The sequence below is a fragment of the Labeo rohita genome, chromosome 21 (genome assembly GCF_022985175.1).
Source record: "Labeo rohita strain BAU-BD-2019 chromosome 21, IGBB_LRoh.1.0, whole genome shotgun sequence".
Taxonomy (NCBI): Eukaryota; Metazoa; Chordata; class Actinopteri; order Cypriniformes; family Cyprinidae; genus Labeo; species Labeo rohita.
The window spans coordinates 13321138-13341131 of record NC_066889.1 but is presented as its reverse complement, the minus strand read 5'-3'; the positions used below and the strand labels follow the sequence as shown (position 1 = coordinate 13341131).

Below are 19994 nucleotides of genomic sequence, written 5' to 3'. Positions count from 1 at the left end.
TTGGATCTCTATGTCGTTTTGTCATGATCCTGTCTGTTTATTTCATGTGGTTGAAACAAACTGTCCATATTTCGGCTAATTTAACAGGAATAACAGCGAATGAACTCATTATTACTCATATAAAGTGTCTGGTCCATTCCACTGTTTTCATACTGTAGGCAGAGCTGGGTCTTTCACTGACAGCACTTACCTTTACAGGTAAATTTAGCGATTTTATAGTCTCATTCACAGATAAAACTATATTACTTATCTTTAAGTAAGTCAGACGGCGAAGTAGCCCCAACTCACAGTAGTCACCATCCGCTGTGAGGTAGAAATATCACTCATAATCATCGTGCCACCTGCATTATATATTTGTGTGTGTTCTACTGCCCCCATGCGGTTATGTGTTGTATAACACCACACGCGTAAACGCTACCGGCGATGATCACCGGGTATACAGCGCCACCGTGAGGACATTTAAGATTTAGAATTATAATTCTATAAAGTTTTAGGCCTGTTTTTAGTTGATGCGTAATAGAAACCAGTTGTTGAACAATATTTAAAACATTAATTTCAAAGATTTAACTTTTTTAAAGATTAATTTTATATTATCCTTTACTGCGTATGAAGCAACGCAGTAGTAAGAGTCAGCAAGTAAGTTATCTTTATTAAAGGAGAAGTCCACTTCCAAAACAAAGATTCACATATACTCACCCATTGTCATCCAAGATGTTCATGTCTTTCTTTATTTAGTCGTAAAGAAATTATGTTTTTTGAGGAAAACATTTCAGCATTTTTCTTCATATAATGGACTGATATGGTGCCCCGATTTTGAACTTGCAAAGTGCAGTTTAAATACGGCTTCAAACGATCCCAGCCGATAAAAAAGGGTCTTATCTTGTGAAACGATCGGTTATTTTCATAAAAACAATATAAATACTTTTTATTCTCAAATGCTTGTCTTGCCTTGCTCTCATTAAACTCTGTGTATTCTGCATCAAGAAAGTTAGGGAATGTCGAAAAACTCCCATTGTATTTTCTCCATCAACTTCAAAAATCATTATCAAACATTATTGCAGAAGTACCGACCAAGTCTTTGCAAAGTGAACATGCAAAGAAGATCAAACACCCTTAACAAAAAAGGTTAAAACAGCGATATAGGATGATTTTGAAGTTGAGGGAGAACATGAGTTGGGAGTTTTTCGACATACCCTAACTGTCATGAACCTGAACAAAAACAGTTTGCAGAGTAAGACAAGACGAGCGTTTGGCATTAAAAAGTATATAAATTGTATTATTTTTATGAAAATAACCAACTGTTACGACTAGATAAGACCCTTCTTTATCGGCTGGGATCGTTTACAACCGCATTTAAACTGCATTCTGTAAGTTCAAAATCGGGGCACCATAGAAGTCCATTATATGGAGAAAAATGCTGAATTGTTTTCCTCAAAAAGCATAATTTCTTTACAACTGAAGAAAGAAAGACAATGACAGTGAGGTGAGTACATGAGGTGAATGTGATTTCACCAAGTACAACATGTTCCTGGATCAACATCCTTGTTGATCCTGGAACAACATTTCAATCAACCAGTCAGAATTGAGGGATAACTTTTAAGGAAATGTCAGTTTTAGGCTTATGATCAGAGTTAGATTCTTCTACACCCTTGTTAATCAGCTGTTAATCAGGAATAAATTATGGTTAGGGTTAGGTTTAGGGCAGGGATTGGGTTAAGTCTATATTTTTGGACAGTAATGTTGATCCAGGAACGTCTTACTTGGCAAAATCACACTGACAGAGTACATCATATGTGAATCTTTGTTTTGGAAGTGGACTTCTCCTTCAATGCTTTTTAGCACTGACCAGTGTTGGGGAGTAACTACTTACATGTAACGGTTAAATGTAACTATAATCTGTTACAGGTAATAAGAAAATAAATGTGTAATTAAATTAGTTACTTACGAAAATGTTAAAAATCACAAAGGGATTTACATCTGATTATTCACAGACACACACACACACACACACACATAATTGATTTCTTTCCCAAATGTTTCAGTAGTTTATGACACATGCTTATTCAATTTTAGTTTCTAATTAGGTAAACTTTTGACCTCAATTGTACGTTGAGGTCAAAAGTTTACATATACCTGTCAGCATCAATGGCCTTGTCTGCAGCGCCCCGACATGCAGCGCCTTTGCGCTGTGGGCATCCCGTGTTCGAGTCCTGACTCGAGGACCTTTCCCGATCCCACTCCCCTCTCTCTTTCCCGCTTCGCTTCCTGTCACATCTGGTCTGTCCTATACAATAAAGGAATAAACACCAAAAAATAAATCTTTTACAAAAAAAGTTTACATATACCTAGCATAATCTGCTAAATGCAAAATGCATGTTATTCTTATTTAGTATTGACCTGAATAATTTCACATAAAAGATGTTTACATATTGTAAAATAGAAAATAATAGTTGAATTTATAAAAATGACCCTGTTCAAAAGTTTGCATATGCTTGATTCTTAATACTGTGTTGTTGCCTGAATGATCCACAGCTGTGTTTTTTTTTTTTTTTGTTTGTTTTTTTTTGTTTAGCGATACTTGTTTATGAGTTCCTTGCTTGTCCTGAACAGTTAAACTGCCTGCTGTTCTTCAGAAAAATCATTCAGGTCCCACAAAATCTTTGGTTTTTCAGCATTTTTGTGTATTTCATACCTTTCCAACAATGACTATGATTTTGAGATCCATCTTTTTACACTGAGAACCATTGAGAGACTCGTATGCAGTGTTGGGAAGGTTACTTTGGAAATGTAATAGGTTACAAATTACAATTTACTTGATTTAAAATGTAATAAGTAGTGTAACTTTTCAATTACTTTATAAAAGTAATGTAACATTACTTTTAATTACTTTTTGATTACTTTTCTAAATTTCTAACATTTTCAACTGTTATTCATTTTAAAACATTTAAACCAGGCAGAGATAACCTTACAGTAGCACTCAACACTGATTACTGTCAGACTTTCAAAATTCTTTATCTTGAATTAAGATTATAATAAGTAAGGGATAACATACATCTTTATTTTGCGATAACAACTGGCTACATTATCAACAACATTATCCCACTTATTACACAGCTGCTTGATAGATTATTTAGATGTTTTGTGTAAAAATAAAAAACAAAACAAACAAAACAAAACACTGATCTGAGTTGAAATATTTGAAATATTTGAATGAAGAAATTGAAGTTGCTAGCAAAGGGCAAGTTCAGACTAGACATTTTAGGGATACAGTGCAGTCATACCAGTTTTCTTACACAACATTTCACCACATAAATAATTAAGGAAGTAGTACTAGTTTGTTAGTTATCTTATAATCCATTACAGTGTACAAGAAAAAAAAAAAAAAAAAAAAAAAAAAATGGCAGCAGCTGCGTTTGTATGAAACGATAGAGTGAGTCCACGATACCAGGATGACAGAATTAAGAAACATAATATTGAATTAAGCTTTAATATTTTATTATCTAACCAAACATGGCATTTTATGCCTTTTATTGTGATAGGACGGTAGAGAGATGACAGGAAAGAGCTGGGAGGAGAGAGGGTAGTGGAATCGGCAAAGGACCTCGAGACGGGATTTAACCTCGGGTCACCGTGAGCGCAGTTGCGCTATATGTCATAACAAGATCATAACATAAATAACATCATAACAAGAAATAGTTTAATAGCTGTGATGCTGGGTTTGAAATCAAATGTTTGCATTATGACAGAAAACACTAGCATCTAACAATGCCTTGGAAAAAGCAATCTTAAAAAATAAAGTTTATTTATAAACCCAAAGTTTATTTATAAACCCTCAAATAAGTGTCCTATTCTGTGTCATAAACTCCTGAAACATTGGTGTATCATTTAGAGCAGTCTATGCAATTTATGAAAGAAGTCAATTAAATCTGTAAGTGGGGGTGGGTGTGTGAAAAAATTCAGATGTAATCCCCTTTGTAATCACTGGCATTTTTCAAAAGTAACTGTAATTTAATTACACATGTTTTCTCAGTAACTGTAACTAATTACAATTATATTTATTTTGTAATTAAATTACGTAATTCCGTTACATATAACTAGTTACTCCCCAACACTGCTCGTATGCAACTATTAGAGAAGGTTCAAACGCTCACTGATACTTCAGAAGGAAACACAATGCATTAAGAGTCGGGGGGTGAAAACTTTTGGAACTTGAAGATCAGGGTAAATTAACTTATTTTGTCTTCTGGGAAACCTGTAAGTATCTTCTGTAGCTTCTGAAGGGCAATACTAAATGAAACAAATATGATATTTAGGCAAAATTAAAAAAAAATAAAAATGTACGCATTTCTGTTCAAAACTTTTCACCCCCCGGCTCTTAATGCATTGTTTTTCCCTCTGAAGCATCAGTGAGTGTTTGAACCTTTTGTAATAGTTTCATATGAGTCCCTCAGTTGTCCTCGGTTATTAAAAAATGGATCTCAAAATTATACAGTCATTGTTGGAAAGGGTTCAAATACACAAATATGCTGAAAAACTTCTGGGACCTGAAGGATGTTTCTGAAGAACAGCAGACCGTTTAATTTTTCAGGACAAACAACACACAGATATATAAGGGGCCAGAAAATAAGGGGGCAGAATTGTACCTTTTGGGGTACAACAGCTTGTACCAAGAGCCGTACCTTTAAAAGGACATCTAAGGTACTAATATGTACCTATTAGGGGTAAAAAGGGTACAGAGATGTCCTTTTAAGGGTACTGCTCCAGTGACAAGTTGTTTTACCCCAAAAGGTACCATTTTAAATCCCTTTTTTCGGTGTGAAGGGACTCATGAACAACTATCACCAAAAAAAACAAAAAAAAAAAACAGCTGTGATTCATTCAGGTAACAACAACACAGTATTACGAATGAAGTGTATGTAAACAAATCTAACTATTATTTTCTCTTGTGGACTGTGTAAATATCTTCTATGTGAAATATCTTATACAGGTCAGTACTAAATAAAAAATAACATGAATTTTGTATGATCCGTCTTATTTTGAAAAAATAATTAACGTTTTGCAGAATGTGCAAGGTGTGTGTAAACTTTTGACCTCAACTGTATATGCTCAACTGTTTGTTTTTTCAACGTTTCCTGTCATAGCTATGTAAAGATTTGATTTCAAAAACAGTATCATAGCTATTAAATTATGTCTTATGATTTTAAATCAGTATTTATCCTCAGAATGATCTCAAACCAAAAAGAGGTGCTAAAGTCAGATTTTGTCATGGCTGTGCTTTAAATATATATATATATATATATATATATATATATATATTTATTTGTAATCTTAATTCAAGTAATGAAATATTTTGAATGTCTGACAGTAATCAGTGTTGAGGTAGGGTTAGCCCTGCCTTCTTTAAATGTTTGATTAACAGTTGAAAACATTCATTATACATTTAGAAAAGTAATCAGTTGCATTAATTTAAACACATAATTGAACTTGTTACACTACTTGTAATCTTTGACCTGTCCTTCCAACACTGGCACTGATGTTGCTGTGTATACTTGAATAATATAAATGATTAATGCAAATACAGTCTTTAAACACATTTTGATTCTTCCCATTTGTTAATCACATTCTATCATTCAGCCAGTTATATAACATTTTATAACAGTGGTGATTTTTTTTTTTTTTTTTTTTTTTTTTTTTTTAATCTTCCTCAGACATTGGAAATTAAATACAGATGATTTCAGCTCAAAAAGTCATTTGAAAAAATCTTTCAGAACAGGTAAATTGGTACATTAGTGTCTTATTATAAGTTGCCCTATATTAAACGAACTGAGTGTTCTCTATGACATCAAAAATAATTTTAGAAATAAGCCTGTACAATTATTTCCACCATGAATAATAGAAATTCATCTTATGTTATAGATGTCAAAGTGCCAGTGCATTAATCTTTCTGGTTTAGAACGGTATGTCATTTAATGACTAAGTAAAATATGGCCATAAATATTCCTGGTGTACTAGTACATTGAATAACTCAAAACACAAAGAAAAAAAAAATCCATCTGACGCAATCACACTATCATCTTTCTAGGAATTAAACTCTTTGAGGACAAATTGTCTTAAGTTTGGTGTTGTCATTACAGTTATTATTTTTTAAATAGTAAACAACATAATTGAAAATAATACATTCAAATTTGTATAATATATCAGCATTAACTTTTTTTTTTTTTTTAAAAAAAGCACCAAACTGTTACCTGTTATTATTCCGAAGGCGTAATAAGCCTAAATCTCAGCATATTTTAAAAATTACCTGCGTTTATTAACACTCAAACACATTTTTGTCTGATAGAATGTTTAAAAACATAGAAATGTATCTTTTCTTTAATAGAAATCCGTTTTATAGAAAGCTGAAGAAAAAAGAATGTCACCACAGTCAAGGGAAAACGATTTAATTAAGTTTGACAAACAATGAGGGTGGAGTTTTTGGTTTGAACCCGCATTAAGAGTTAATTACTGTCCTAATTCCACTATATTATCTTTATAAGTCTAAAAAAACTTAATTAGTGCAGGTATAAGCAAGTGCTTTGATGAAAATCTTTCAGTGGAGGGGCGGGAGGCGTGACGGCTGGATGAGTGTTGTGATCCCGCAGGCGTTGCTTGAACTGAGTCGCTGTGCCAGTCACTGCTGCGGATATAAAAACCCATGATTTCCACTAGACTTTTACAGAAAGGCGTCGGTGCCACCCTTTGCATTAGACGTCTGCACTCTACACCCATCACCAGCATGTCGATTCAGGTAAGAACTGTCGCAGGACATCCAGAGACAGGACTCGCTTTGGCATATTGCATGTGACCTTGGCACTATTTTCGGTGCCTAAAATAAACGCATTAGATGCTTCTGCAAGACTGTGGCGGCCATGAGTTGTTTTATAACGCGCATTTTGTAACACGAGCACGGCTTAGTTGTGTATCCGCGATGTTAGCATTTTCTTTTTCTGATACTTGTTCAAATATATTGTGGACGATGAGCTAAAGTTAGACATTAGTGAACGGAGTAAATAACCTATTTCCTTGTAGGCCTGACGCGAAACGCGAAAACTAGCAAGTAGGAAACTTGCAGAAGGGAGTGCTCGCGTTTGACGCGCCGTGTCGCGCGCTTGCTGTTATATAAGATCTTCGCGATAATGGCATCAGCATCGTTGCTTTCTTACCTCCAAAGTATGTTTAACGATTATTTGTTTGATATTAAACTAATATGCTAAGAAAACTAAAAAGAAATGCAGTTATTTTATCGCACGTAAGATTCATCCAACAACAACATTGTCAAGAAAACATATTTTTCATACAGCGTATGACATACATTAGCAAACACAAGTTTTAACACAGCCATAAAATCTATGAAAAAACAAATATTAGTTTGAGAATTGGTAGCTATAGGAATTATACATGACCAAACATGACAAAAAAGAAAATTAATTAAACCACAAAACCATACATAAATAGCACGGGTGTATTTGTAGCAATAGCCAACGATACATTATATGGATCAAAATGATCGATTTTTCTTATGATGTATAATAAAGATCATATTCACTGAGGATATTTAGTTTTTATTTTACTAATTAAACACTTATTTTTTGATTTGTAATGTGCAAAGAACTTCGTTTGGACAACTTTAAAGGTGATTTTTTTTTTTTCAATATTTTGATTGTTTTGCACCCTCAGATTCCAGATTTTAAAATAGATGTATCTCATCTAAATATTGTCCTATCCTAACAAACCATACAACAGTAAAAACTTTATTATTCAGCTTTCAGATAAATCTCTGTTTCAAAAAATGGACCCTTATGACTGGTTTTGTGGTCCACCTTTTACATTATAGGTTAATTATTAATTATTCCAGTACATAATCTACAATAGTTAAAGTAAATAATCTCATTCCATTGATTCGATTTTTTTTTTTAACAAATTGTGGAGTTATTTTTAAAACTTATTAAATGATTTTTAAGTTTATGATAAATATAAGAGTTTATGAGGTCATAATTTAGTCCCAAACTGTCTAACCTAGTCTGTTTCTAATAATTTAATTAATTCTATCTACACTGTTAAAAGACAGCAATTGTGGTTGCCAGATCTTTGCTGTAAAAGATATGGTAGCAACATTTCAATATTTATTGATTTGAGTTGTAAAATTTGATTAACTTAACCGCATTCAAAGCTGTTGTAAATTACTCTACAAACATACACCTTTGTTTACATCTCTGTGTTTCTGGCAACCACTTTGTTGCAACCACAACCATATCTGAGAAATGACATTGTTTGGCGAAAGTGTTGTGCCTAACAACACCCCTTAGCTGTTATAAATTCACTATAAACCACATCTTCACAGGGCTTATTGTTTTATTAAATGTACAGTTTTACACAAAAAAGTATGTTTAATTAACTCGATATACCAAAGTACTAAAATTATGTTCTTTTATAATATACTGGCAACCACCATAAAACCAGAGGTGGTAAAGAGAAAGTGACATGATGAATCAAAGTTCATCACAGGTAGATGTAATTTATAAATTCTTTTTTACTTCCAAGAACTGCGCATTAAACCATACTTAGTAGAAATGCCATTTTTTCATGATGTATAATAAGGGAACTTGCTGTTAGCCAATTAATTGGTATTATTTTTACAGTTTATTAGCATTAAAAGAGAATCTGTAGCTAGAGATTTCACATCTGTCGCAAATTTAAGTAGCAGGTTTACACAAATCCATATTAAAATAACATAATACCTGGTTTGACACTAAGGTCAACAAACAGTATTTGTTAAAAAGAACTTGAATATTCTAAATATATATTGCTATATATATTCTAAAAAGAAGTTAAAATGAAAATGTCCTGATAATTTACTCATCCCAATGTCATCCAAGATGTTCATGTCTGTGTTTCTTCAGTCAAAAGAAATTAAGGTTTTTGAGGAAAACATTCCAGGATTTTTCTCCATATAGTGGGGATCAATTGCAGGTCCAAATTGCAGTTTCAATGCAGCTTCAAAGGGCTCTACATGATCCCAGCCAAGGAATAAGGGTCTTGTCTAGCAAAACAATTGTAATTTTCTAAAAAAAAAAAAAATTATATACTTTTTAACCACAAATACTCATCTTGCACTAGCTTGACCTCATGCATTATGAAATGTTTTCCTCAAAAACCTTAATTTCTTTTCAACTGAAGAAAGACAGACATGAACATCTTGGATGACATGGGGGTGAGTAAATGATCAGAAGGTTTTTATTCTGGAGTGAACTAATCCTTTAAGCTAAAAATAAGTTAATAAAGGTCCATGTTGAGTGATGAATTCTCAAGGATTAAGGCATATTCCTTTAAATCACAAGATTTTTACGATCACAAGAATAGTTCAGTCAAGTGTCCATTTTTTTTGTGGTATGCATATGATCATTGAAATTCATCACAGGTGTCATGTTGTCATTTGAGCTCTTGTGTATGTGTTGCTTTGGAAATGAATTGACTCCATAAATAATGGATTAAGAAATGAAGCTGTTTGATGTTTTATGCTGCATTATTCATGCTGCTGTTCTTAATTTTCTTTAGGTTGGACAACATCTTCCCGATGTACTGGTGCAGGAGGGAGACCCAGAAAATAAGATCTCAATGGCCCAGCTCTTCAAGCGCAAAAAAGGAGTGCTTTTTGCTGTGCCAGGAGCATTCACACCTGGATGTTCAAAGGTTTTTAAGCTGTAACAAATACTGAACTATATGCATTTTATTAAGGATAGTTCACCCAAAAATGACCTGACGGAAGACCTTTGTTCATATTTAGAACACAAATTAAGATGAAATCTGAGAAGTTTCTGCATAGAAACCCTGCATAGACAGACAGGACATTGTTAAAATAATCCATGTGACATCAGTGGATCAACTGTAGTGTTATGAAGCTACAAGAATACATTTTGTGCGCAATAAAATTTTGATTTCATCTAAAATATCTTAACTTGTGTTCATTTTTGGTTGAGCTATCCCTTTATTGGCCAGGCCTGAAGTGCAACACTTAAATTAGTCTTGAATTAATGTGTACATCTCTTGTGTCTCTACTCTGTTTTCAGTCTCATCTCCCAGGGTTCATCCAGATGTCTGTGAACTTGAGGGCCAAAGGTGTGACTGAGATTGCATGCGTGTCTGTTAATGATGTGTTTGTCATGACCGCCTGGGGAAACCACCACAGAGCAGACGGCCGGGTAAGAAAACTCTCCGCCCTTAATTAACCAGGTTTTTACTAAAACAGTCTAATTAGTCTTTTAAAAGGTTTAGAAAGAAAGACTGGAATTATCTGTTGCATCATTATATGCTTGATCTATTACAGGTGCGGATGCTGGCTGATCCCACAGGAGCGTTTACCAAGGTGACTCGCCTTTGAACCACTTTCATTTATTGAAATCAGGATTAATGTTTACTTAACTTAAAATCCATTCCTTGTCTGACATACGCTACCAGTCAAAAGTTTTTGAACAGTCAGATTTTTAATGGTTTTCAAAGGATCCAAACCTCAAGTTGACAGTTTAACAGCTGAGCCCAAACCTCTGTTACTAATTACAAAACGTCACTTTAGAATTAGTAACAGGAACATGTTTTTTTTGATAAAATATTGTATTACATACCACTATTATTTATGTTAAATTATTGAATAATAATATTTAATAAACAACAGCCATCATAAAAGTTGCTAGGCAATTCACCCACATGTACACAGGCAGACCTCTGATATACAGCATTGAATTTACATAAACATGATCAAATTTTGCCAAAACGATTTGCTCTAGAACAAATAATGGATTAATGAGACCAAAGACTGCCCGTTAGATTTGGCCAAAACGAATTATGTCTCATGTTTAACCACTATAGAGACATTAGAGCCAGTGGCAAATTCCGGAAGATCTCTCGGCGGCTTCATAAGCGCGTAACGGCTGCTGACGATCTGGAGCTCACACGTCCGAAAACGTAGATGCAAAATTTCAAATAGACGCTATTTTTCTCAACAAACTGCATATTTGAACTATAAACAAGTACGATCTAGACCCTCTAAAAACTACATTAAGTTACTCAAAAACAGTAATATATTTTTTACATATTATATATCCGCCATGACGCTCTTATCTTAAAAATCTTACTGTTCAAAAACTTTTGACTGGCACGTGTATGTATTTATTATAAACTTCTTGTTCTCTATACAGGCTATAGGTCTCTCCCTGAACGATGATGGGTTGATCCAGGTGCTTGGTAATGTGAGATCTCAAAGGTGAGATGAACTTGTCCGTTAATCATGATTATGGTTTCTTCTCTATAGAATATATGAAAATGTAATCTTTAATGAAAATCATGTAAACTTTCGTTTTTACTTCTCCTCAATTGCCCCTGCTGATCCTGGTTGTGTGAATATGCAGGTATGCCATGCTGATTGAAGACGGAGTGGTCAGGAAGCTCAACGTGGAGCCTGATGGGACAGGTCTGACCTGCAGCTTGGCCCCAAACTTTCTCCAAGAGCTTTAGTTACGGACTATAACCAGTTTACACTGTATAATCGGTCACCCTCTTGTCATAGACCCTATTTCCTGAAAATCATTCCAAAAACAGTGTAATAGAAATTCCCAACATTGAAAAACACTATTGCATATGCTGTGGGGAAACCCATATGAGGAACTAGTTTACATGGAGCAATAAATCATTGCTTCCTGATGTGGTTGAACACGCACAAGTTTGGCTGTATTGCGCACAAATCCCTTTATCTGATGGTTATGTGATAACCTACAGTGTAGTGGTTTACCAAAGCAGCAATAAACATTTTCCTCATGACTGCATTCAATTTGGTGAGATTTCTTTGAAGCACTGCAACAACTTACGGGTGCCTGTGTGATGCAAGTGTGATTCATAATGGCACATTGACCTTTTTTTTGATAGTTATTTAACTGAGTTTCCTTCTCCGCTGTGAGCACAGTAAAATACAATTCACTCTTACAGTCTGGTACATAAGATCACGGTTAATATTTATTTTACAAAACACAAGCAATGAACAAGTACTTTATTTGTCATATCTGTCCCCACATCGGACATGACGACAGTTAAAATGAACGGAAACCTTGAACCGCAAAGTTGGGGAGAAAAAAAAAAAAAAGCACCAAATAATTAAAAAATTCACAGTGGGGGGGAAAATGGTCTTAGTGCCTTCCTGAGTTATTTTTTTTCCTATTTCCTGTCTTATTTTTGCTTGTAAACTTGATTTTCCATTTGTAAGAAATTGAGAACCATTTTCTTTAGAGGAAAAAAATAAAATAAGACCAAAAAAAATACGGAGAAAATAATTACAATTTATTTTAGTGGGAAGGTAGAATGAGAAAGACCCCTCGCGCCCTTGCGGTTTAGGGTTTCCGTAAAACCCATAACAATAACTTCATTTGACGAACGCAACATCTGGGATTTTTCCTTGTGCCTGTTAAAGACAAAAGACACTTGTAAGATAAACGCAGGAACCATAGGAACCATAAGAAATGGACACTGGTGTACCTTAAGGCCGGTGAAGATTTGGGCAGCCCTCTCAAAATCCCAATCGTTGTCTTGTAGGCACCTGAAACAACAAGGAAGTCTCAAGTTCTGATCTTAACACTCTTAAAACAGAACCATCTAGTAAACGCAAATATTGTAGTCCTTACTTCTGAGACCATTCTAGGTTCATGCCTGACTTTAGGGAGAAGGCAGCAAGCATTTCTTGTTGCGGGGCGGACAGAGTGGGCACAGGGCTGCTGGACGGCGTGGGGGCGGGAGCAACAAATGCACGTCGAATTTCCTCCGTAGTGGCATTTCGGACGAAGAGCTCGTCATTCACAATGCACAGACTGTAGAGTTGAAAATGTTACAATGATATGAGCAATGGCACATGAAGCCAAAAAAATACAAATTGTATGTGTGACCCTAGACCACAAAACCAGTCGTAAGTAGCACGGGCATATTTGTAGCAATAGCCAACGATATATTGCAGTGGTCAAAATTACCTATTTTTCTTTTAGTCCAAAAATCATTAGGATATTAAGTAAAGATCATGTTCCATGAATATATTTTGTAAACTTCCTACCGTAAATATATCAAAATGTAATTTTTGATTAGTAATATGCATCGCTAAGAAATTCATTTACACAACTTCAAAGGTGATTTTCTCAATATTTTGGATTTTTGGCACCCGCAGATGCCAGATTTTCACATAGTTGTATCAGCCAAATATGCCATGCATCAATGGAAAGCTTATTTATTCGACTTTCAGATGATGTTTGTGGTCCATGGTGACATACGTGAGAACCTACCCAGCATTTCCAGCAGGAACGGCGATGAACACTCGAGAGAAGGCTCTGTACGAGTCTCTGGATTTGCTATCTATTTGAAGAAAAAAAAAATGGTCTTGAGTGTCACAAAACTCTCAGTTCAGAGCAAAGTATTGATTCTGAATGATTTTAGATGGAAAACTCACTCTCTTTGAAAACTCCACTGACTGTAAAAGCCAACAATGTAGCCTGCAAACAACACAAATATGATTAAAACCACAAATCTGAATGTGAAATATGCAACCAGCAAACTGTAAGTTTGACTCACTGTGTAGGTGTTGACGTCTACGATGAAGGAGGCGATGTCATGTTGAGTTTTGGGGAGTTCGTTCAGGAAAGCCACCACGTTTAATCGTGTGTGTTTCATCAAACGAAACCGTGTAGCTGAAAGAAAATACACAACTTATAACAGAATTCAAGACATGATTTAATACTAAAGGGTTCACGTTCATGCCCTGAGAAATTGTGTCATTTTAAAAAAGTCATGAACTGAGAAATAAAAATTCCTTGAACTTTTGACGCGAGAGGTCACTGTACTACAGTGCCTTGCGAAAGTATTCATACCCCTTCATTTTTTTTTTTCCTTTCATGTTTTATTATGCAGCCTTGTTAAACTGCTTTACTTTTTTCCCCCACATCAGTGTATACTCTATTCACCATAATGCCCAAGCAAACAACAGATGTACAACTTTGCAAATTTATTACAAATAAAACACTGAAATAAGTACATTGCATAAGTATTCATACCCTTAACTCAGTACTTTGTTGAAGCACCTTTACAGCCTCAAGTCTTTTTGGGTATGATGCGAATAGCTTTGTACATCTGCATTTGGTAATTATTTGCCATTCTTCACCTGACCTCTTCACCTCTCAAGCTCTGTCAGCTTGGATGGAGCCTGGCAGACATTTTCAGGTTCCTCCAGAAATATTTGACTTTGGCTCTGGCTGGCCACTTAAGCACATTCACAGAGCTGTCTATAACCCACTTTTGCTGTGTGCTTAGGGTCTTTGTCCTGTTGGAAGGTGAACCTTCTGCCCAGTCTGAGGATTTGAATTCTCTGGACTGGGTTTCCATTAAGGCTTAATATGTTGGTGCACTGATCTTTCCTACTCTCACGAGTCCCTCAGTCCCTGCCGCTGAAAAACACTTTACTGTTGAAATGGTACTGTGCAGGTAATAAGCAAGCAGTGCTTGGTTTCCTTCAAATATAATTCTTGGAACTGAGTTTCATCAGACCAGAGAATCTTAATTCTTACAGTCCGAGGTTTTCAACTGGGTTTTTATGTGTCTTCACTGAGAAGAGGACTGAGTTTTGCCACACCGCCATAAAGCCCAGATTGGTGGAGTGTTGCAGTGATGTTTGTCCTTCTGCAAGTTTGTTCCATCTGCATATATGATCATGGAGCTCAACTAAAGCAACCATCAGCTTCTTGGTCACCAGTATAACCAAGCCTCTTCTCCATCAATTGCTCAGTTTGACCATGAGGCCAGCTCTAGAAAGAGTCGTAGTTGTTCTAAGTGTCTTCCATTGTGGCTAATGGAGGCTACATGCTTCTGTGAACCTTCAATGCAGCAGAATTTTTTTCTGAACTCTTCCCCAGATCTGTGCCTTGACGTAAGTCTGTTTCTGAGCTCTACAGGCAGTTATTTTGACCTCAGGGCTTGCTCTGATATGCATTTTCAGCTGTTAGACCTTTTATTGAAAAGTGTGTGTCTTTCCAAATCATACAAATTCAAATGAATTTGTCACAGTTTAACTCCACTCGAAGTGTATGAACATCTACAACCGATATGAGTGCTCCTGAGCATTAAAGCGTCCCTGAAATGTGAATACTTATGCTATGGAATCATTTTAGTTTCTTATATCTAATAAATTTGCAAAGTTGTTAAACCCTGTTTTGTGCTTTGTCATTATGGTGTATGGAGTGTGGAGTGTAGATTGATGTGGGAAAACACAGCAGTTTAACATGAGGCTGCAAAAAAAAAAAAAAAAATATTGAGGAGTATGAATACTTTTGCAAGGCACTGTATACAACATCCTGTAAGTTTCAGAACTCAAAACTTGCTTGTTTATCTAAAAACAGCTTATATTGAAGCCAATCTGCCAAAACGACAGATTGTGGAACATTGCCACTTTATGACATAATAGTGTGGCTAAACACCGCCTAAAATACAATGCTACAACACTAATGTTGTCGCAACACAAGCGTAACTGTTTTTATCACATGGTCACTATTGCTTTGTCTGTTATTACAGATCGTTTGATATGGAGTATTTATGCATTCAAATCCTCTAAATCACAGCTGCATCCATCTATAAAGGATGTAGGCTGTCAAACATACAAAACTGTTACCTAATCATAGCAGTGGGTGTTTACTTTAGAGTTTTAAATCCACCATTCCTATTCAAACAGAGCGTTTTGATGAGCGGGGTCAAAAGAGGACAGAAAATAGCTTATTACTTTTAAATTATGATTTTTTTTTATGTAATGTAAAAATCTTAACATCATAAGTGGACCTTAGAGAGGGGTATAAAATAAAATAAAGGCAGTTCATGACCTCTTTTGAGCAAACTGACATTTGCGCAAATTGAGAGTTTTGTGTGAGGGCTAGAAGTTCCCTATGCAGGTTTCACTTGTGGTCAAAATTTGACAAACAGAAAGCTGCTTGGGTTTTTTGCCAGCAAACCATGATGTCGCAAAAACTAACAAATTAGAAAACGACAGAAACTTGATGCAGATCATTCAAAAATCACTTACTAGGGTCATCTTTCATACGCCTGATGTTGCGACAGTCTTTCTGATACTCCCCCTAAACTACTCCTGCAGACAAAAAAAAAAATGTAATAAAACAAGGTAAATATTAATAGACAGTGTGGAAGAAAGATCAGATCATACTTTTGAGTTCAAGTCAATAGTAGTTGAACAAAGATAGATAAAGCTATACTGTACTTTGAAGGGTTCTGCAGGGTGAAGGGAATGATGAGGGAAAAAGCTGCACCATCATGGTAGGCGTCCAATAGGGGTTGTCTGTCTCCTGAATCATATATGCTGTAATACCTGAAGGGTGAGACAGATACAAGAACATATTGATCTGAACATTTTAGTTTTACTGCTGTATCCACCTTTCTCTTCAATGTGGAAGTAAGCCTTTGGGTGAGGCTTCTGGCTCATTATGCGCTATAGGGAAATAATGAGAAGAATAACAACATGCAGTAAATGGTAAAACTGTTTGGACTACAAACCAGAGTGCTCATAATTAAGATAACACATTGAAATACTATGGTAAGACACACCAGTTTGCAATATCAACCAAAAAAACGAGCCGTTTTGTACAGCTAAAAATAGCTGGATGCAGATGAGAACGGAAGCCACACCCATAAAATGTATGAATGGCCACGCCCACTCTTACAGTTAAGAAATTGGTGGAAAAAGACCAAAGAATACATACTGTTGCAGGAAGCAAAGGATGATGTTCTTGATTTCTTCAGAGCAGAAGTAGCTAGCCTGTGTTTGAGATAAAACAGAAGTTAAAAATGAAAATCAAATATGGGCATTTCAAAGTGAAGCAAGTATCAGAACTTGACCAAACCTTGGCTGGGGGAAGAGTCGCAGGAGCGACTTCCAAATCAAAACCAATGGGAGGCGGAAGATCGTGTCCATCCTGTTGTTTTAACAAACAGACAAACAGTACGTTAAATATACAATTAAGCCAAAGAGTGAATTCTTGAGTGGTTACCACAATTGTATGTTCTCAAGCTAATAATGTTACACCAACAGATAAACACTGTGGATTTCCTACCAGTTTAAGCAGCTTGGGGAATCGTTCCCGAATGGCACTGTCCAACAATCACAAAGACAGAACAAGAGAGACAACGTTAGTACATGCCGCAAGCGTCAATGAAACGGTCCCACACAAACACTGAAAAACTTACATCGGGCCATCTTAAGTATGGGACAAATAGGTAATCAGAAATATTTACTTACAGATAACTATCCACCAGGCTTGAGAAAACTGTGGATTTACACATTTTATACACTACAGTTCAAAAGTTTGGGGTCGCTATGATTTTTTTAAAGATGTATTCTCAACATTTACTTGATTAAGAATACAGAAAAATTGTGAAATATTTTTAAATAAAAATGTACATATATCAAAATAATGTATTTGATGGCAAAGCTGATTTTTCAGCATCCATTACTCCAGTCTTCAACATCACATGATCCTTCAGAAATCATTCCGTATGCTGATTGGTGCTCAAGAAACATTTATTATTAGTAATGTTGAAAATGTTAAAATATTTGCAGAAACCTGTTTTTTTCAGGATTCTTTAATGAATAAAGTCTGAAAGAACACCAATTACTAACCTTATAAATATCTTGTGTATCACTCAATTTAATAAGCCTTTATGAATATTAATATGAGGTATCTTAATTATCTGACTCCCAAACATTTCAGCAGTAGCGTGACAGTATAAACACCATTCCTTTTATTTGAACAAACAGTGAAGGTTTGCTGAATACTTGTACAAAACTTTCTTGATCTTGTGAGAATGGAAAAAAAAAAGTGGGCATCTTGAACGAGCCAATCACAGCCCTGCTCTAAAATCCCTCCCACCCACGGCACATGTACTTACCCATCCACAATACTCACCACCGGTGCCCCCTACAGGCCGAAACACAGACACACGCAGGCTGGCAAGGGATGGGGGCAGTGGGGTGTTGTGAGGGGTAGAGTTTGGTGAACATTCACACCATCAATCAATCTGTCGGTCTGTCAGTTTATTACTTTTTTTTTTTTTTTTTTTTTTTTTTTTTTTTTTTTTTTAGCATAAGGAGTGTACTCAGTGGACAGGGGAGAGTTTGAAGTACTTAGATGAAATCTGACACACTGATGGTACTTGCAATCAAAACTACGGGGTTCTTATTTATTGTTTTTTTTTTTTTAAACAGACAGCATCAGGCACATTCAATTTAAAATTAAAAGTGTAAACGAAAATGCTAATAAATAAAATGTAGATAAATACAATGGTATGAGTAGCTATTAAGAGTTGGAAAAATACATACATTTATAATAGACCTAACTGTGAATAAACTGTGCCATACACATGGAGAATATAAAAGGATGCTTGAAACTTAAGGATGAACCACAGAACAGATGTACAGCGAGAATCCAAACCAATAGTGTTAATTTAAAAAAAAGGAATGAATATAAACCCAGGAAAGCATAAACGTTGAACCCTGAGCTTCTGAACAGATCATGATGATTCAAACAAACGAGTGCTATAAAGGTGTATGGGTTATTCACCCTACTTCATTTGGACCCTACTATTAAATTTAAGAACAGCAGGGTATTTATTCAAACATTTAATTGAAGCTTCATTTGAGCCCAGACACCTTCGGTTGCTATTTTTAAACTTAGTCTAATTTGTAGATGAGACTATTTTATATTAAAATGAATACTTAAAAACTGTTTCCTGTGATCCTCCTCCAGTATTTTCTCCCAATGTTTTGCCTTTGCAGAATTGTCGATCAGATGTTTTTTTTCTCCAAAGTGCTCTAGGACGAGGATCATGAAAACGGTCAATCTGACCAAATATCCTCCACCTTGGTTTCAAAACAGAAACGGAGAGAGAGAATTTGCTCAACTCTCATTATCACTTTGCACCATAAAGCTCACATTTCAGAGCAGTGCTTGGCTTGAGGTTTCTCCTACAAACCTTCCCTCTCCTTCTCCACCCGTGGCAGCTCCTCACGAACGACTCATCTTCTTCCTTGAATGGTTTTCTTCATCTCCGAGACGTTGGCTGTGGCCAGTTTTGCGGCTGTGCCTGCCTTAGGTTGTCCCAGAATCGAAAGTTGGGATCTTACCCGTCGTTGACTAACCAGCCTCTCACTGGCCACACAGCATCAGCAGTTCATCAGGTGTTAAGACACGTGCAGGGCGGGTGGAGACAGGAGGGTGCCAGCGTTTTTAGACAGGTGGAGCACAAAATGTATTTAATAGAGCATCATCTCCAATGGTTGTTCTGTCCTTGTATGCCAACGTACTCGTCGGCATTCTGGGAGGTCACACGCAGAAGCTGTTGTTTAACCTGAATTTAACTACTTCAGTATGAGCTAATGAGTAACTTACACTAAAATGCTTTAGAAAAGCCAATCGCTGTGTTCTGTGCAAAAAGCTTCAGGGCCAACAGTGAGGCAGCAGAGATAAATAAGGTTGGGAAAACGCAAGAATGAGGCAAGACAGGTGTGAAAAACCATAAAGAACCAGAGGTGTTGGCAAACTTTTGCTTCTTACTGGACTGCCACTGGAACTCGAACAAGTAAATACCATTATCACATGCCTGATGATTGAACTAGTGAAAAATAAGCAAGAGCTCACTGGTTAATAAAAATTAAAACACCTGCATATTACAGACAGGCTTCAATGACCATTGCTTTAGCATTTGAATCACATGTAGGGCTTTTTTTAGACTAACATGCAGTGATTAGGGGCCATTAAGCAATAACACATTGTCTTCATGTGTAATAATATTAAAAATATTATTTTGTATTAAAAAATGTCCTTACAAATGTCACGTCAGACTCTCTCCTGCCAGGTATTTTTTGTTTCTCCAGAATAAAT

At 35.7% G+C, this 19994-nt stretch overlaps 2 protein-coding genes across 2 annotated transcripts in view; one reads left to right on the top strand and one right to left on the bottom strand.

Moving 5' to 3' along the window:
- Positions 1-6614: 6614 nt before the first annotated feature.
- prdx5 (peroxiredoxin 5) lies at positions 6615-11855 on the top strand. Its single transcript, XM_051092870.1, has 6 exons — positions 6615-6787; positions 9595-9729; positions 10107-10238; positions 10364-10402; positions 11232-11296; positions 11442-11855. The coding sequence occupies exons 1-6, from the start codon at positions 6695-6697 to the stop codon at positions 11545-11547; spliced, it is 570 nt and encodes a 189-aa protein (XP_050948827.1). The 5' UTR covers positions 6615-6694; the 3' UTR covers positions 11548-11855.
- A 169-nt stretch (positions 11856-12024) lies between these two features.
- Positions 12025-19994, bottom strand: part of nxf1b (nuclear RNA export factor 1b) — a 14981-nt gene continuing 7011 nt past the window's right edge. Inside the window, exons 11-21 of the mRNA XM_051092871.1 lie at positions 17169-17205; positions 16959-17030; positions 16818-16873; positions 16309-16426; positions 16127-16178; positions 13636-13751; positions 13514-13556; positions 13350-13419; positions 12705-12887; positions 12559-12619; positions 12025-12484 (exon numbers count right to left, since the gene is read on the bottom strand). Coding sequence (XP_050948828.1) covers positions 12446-12484; positions 12559-12619; positions 12705-12887; positions 13350-13419; positions 13514-13556; positions 13636-13751; positions 16127-16178; positions 16309-16426; positions 16818-16873; positions 16959-17030; positions 17169-17205 — 847 coding nt within the window. The 3' untranslated portion in view covers positions 12025-12445. The remainder of the gene's footprint in view (positions 12485-12558; positions 12620-12704; positions 12888-13349; positions 13420-13513; positions 13557-13635; positions 13752-16126; positions 16179-16308; positions 16427-16817; positions 16874-16958; positions 17031-17168; positions 17206-19994) is intronic.

Excerpts from the sequence above, each read along its gene's own strand:
- prdx5 (XM_051092870.1), top strand. The coding sequence starts at position 6,695 with ATGATTTCCACTAGACTTTTACAGAAAGGCGTCGGTGCCACCCTTTGC. Across the intron at positions 9,730-10,106 it reads TCACACCTGGATGTTCAAAG|TCTCATCTCCCAGGGTTCAT; the intron begins GTTTTTAAGCTG and ends CTCTGTTTTCAG. Across the intron at positions 11,297-11,441 it reads GGTAATGTGAGATCTCAAAG|GTATGCCATGCTGATTGAAG; the intron begins GTGAGATGAACT and ends GTGAATATGCAG.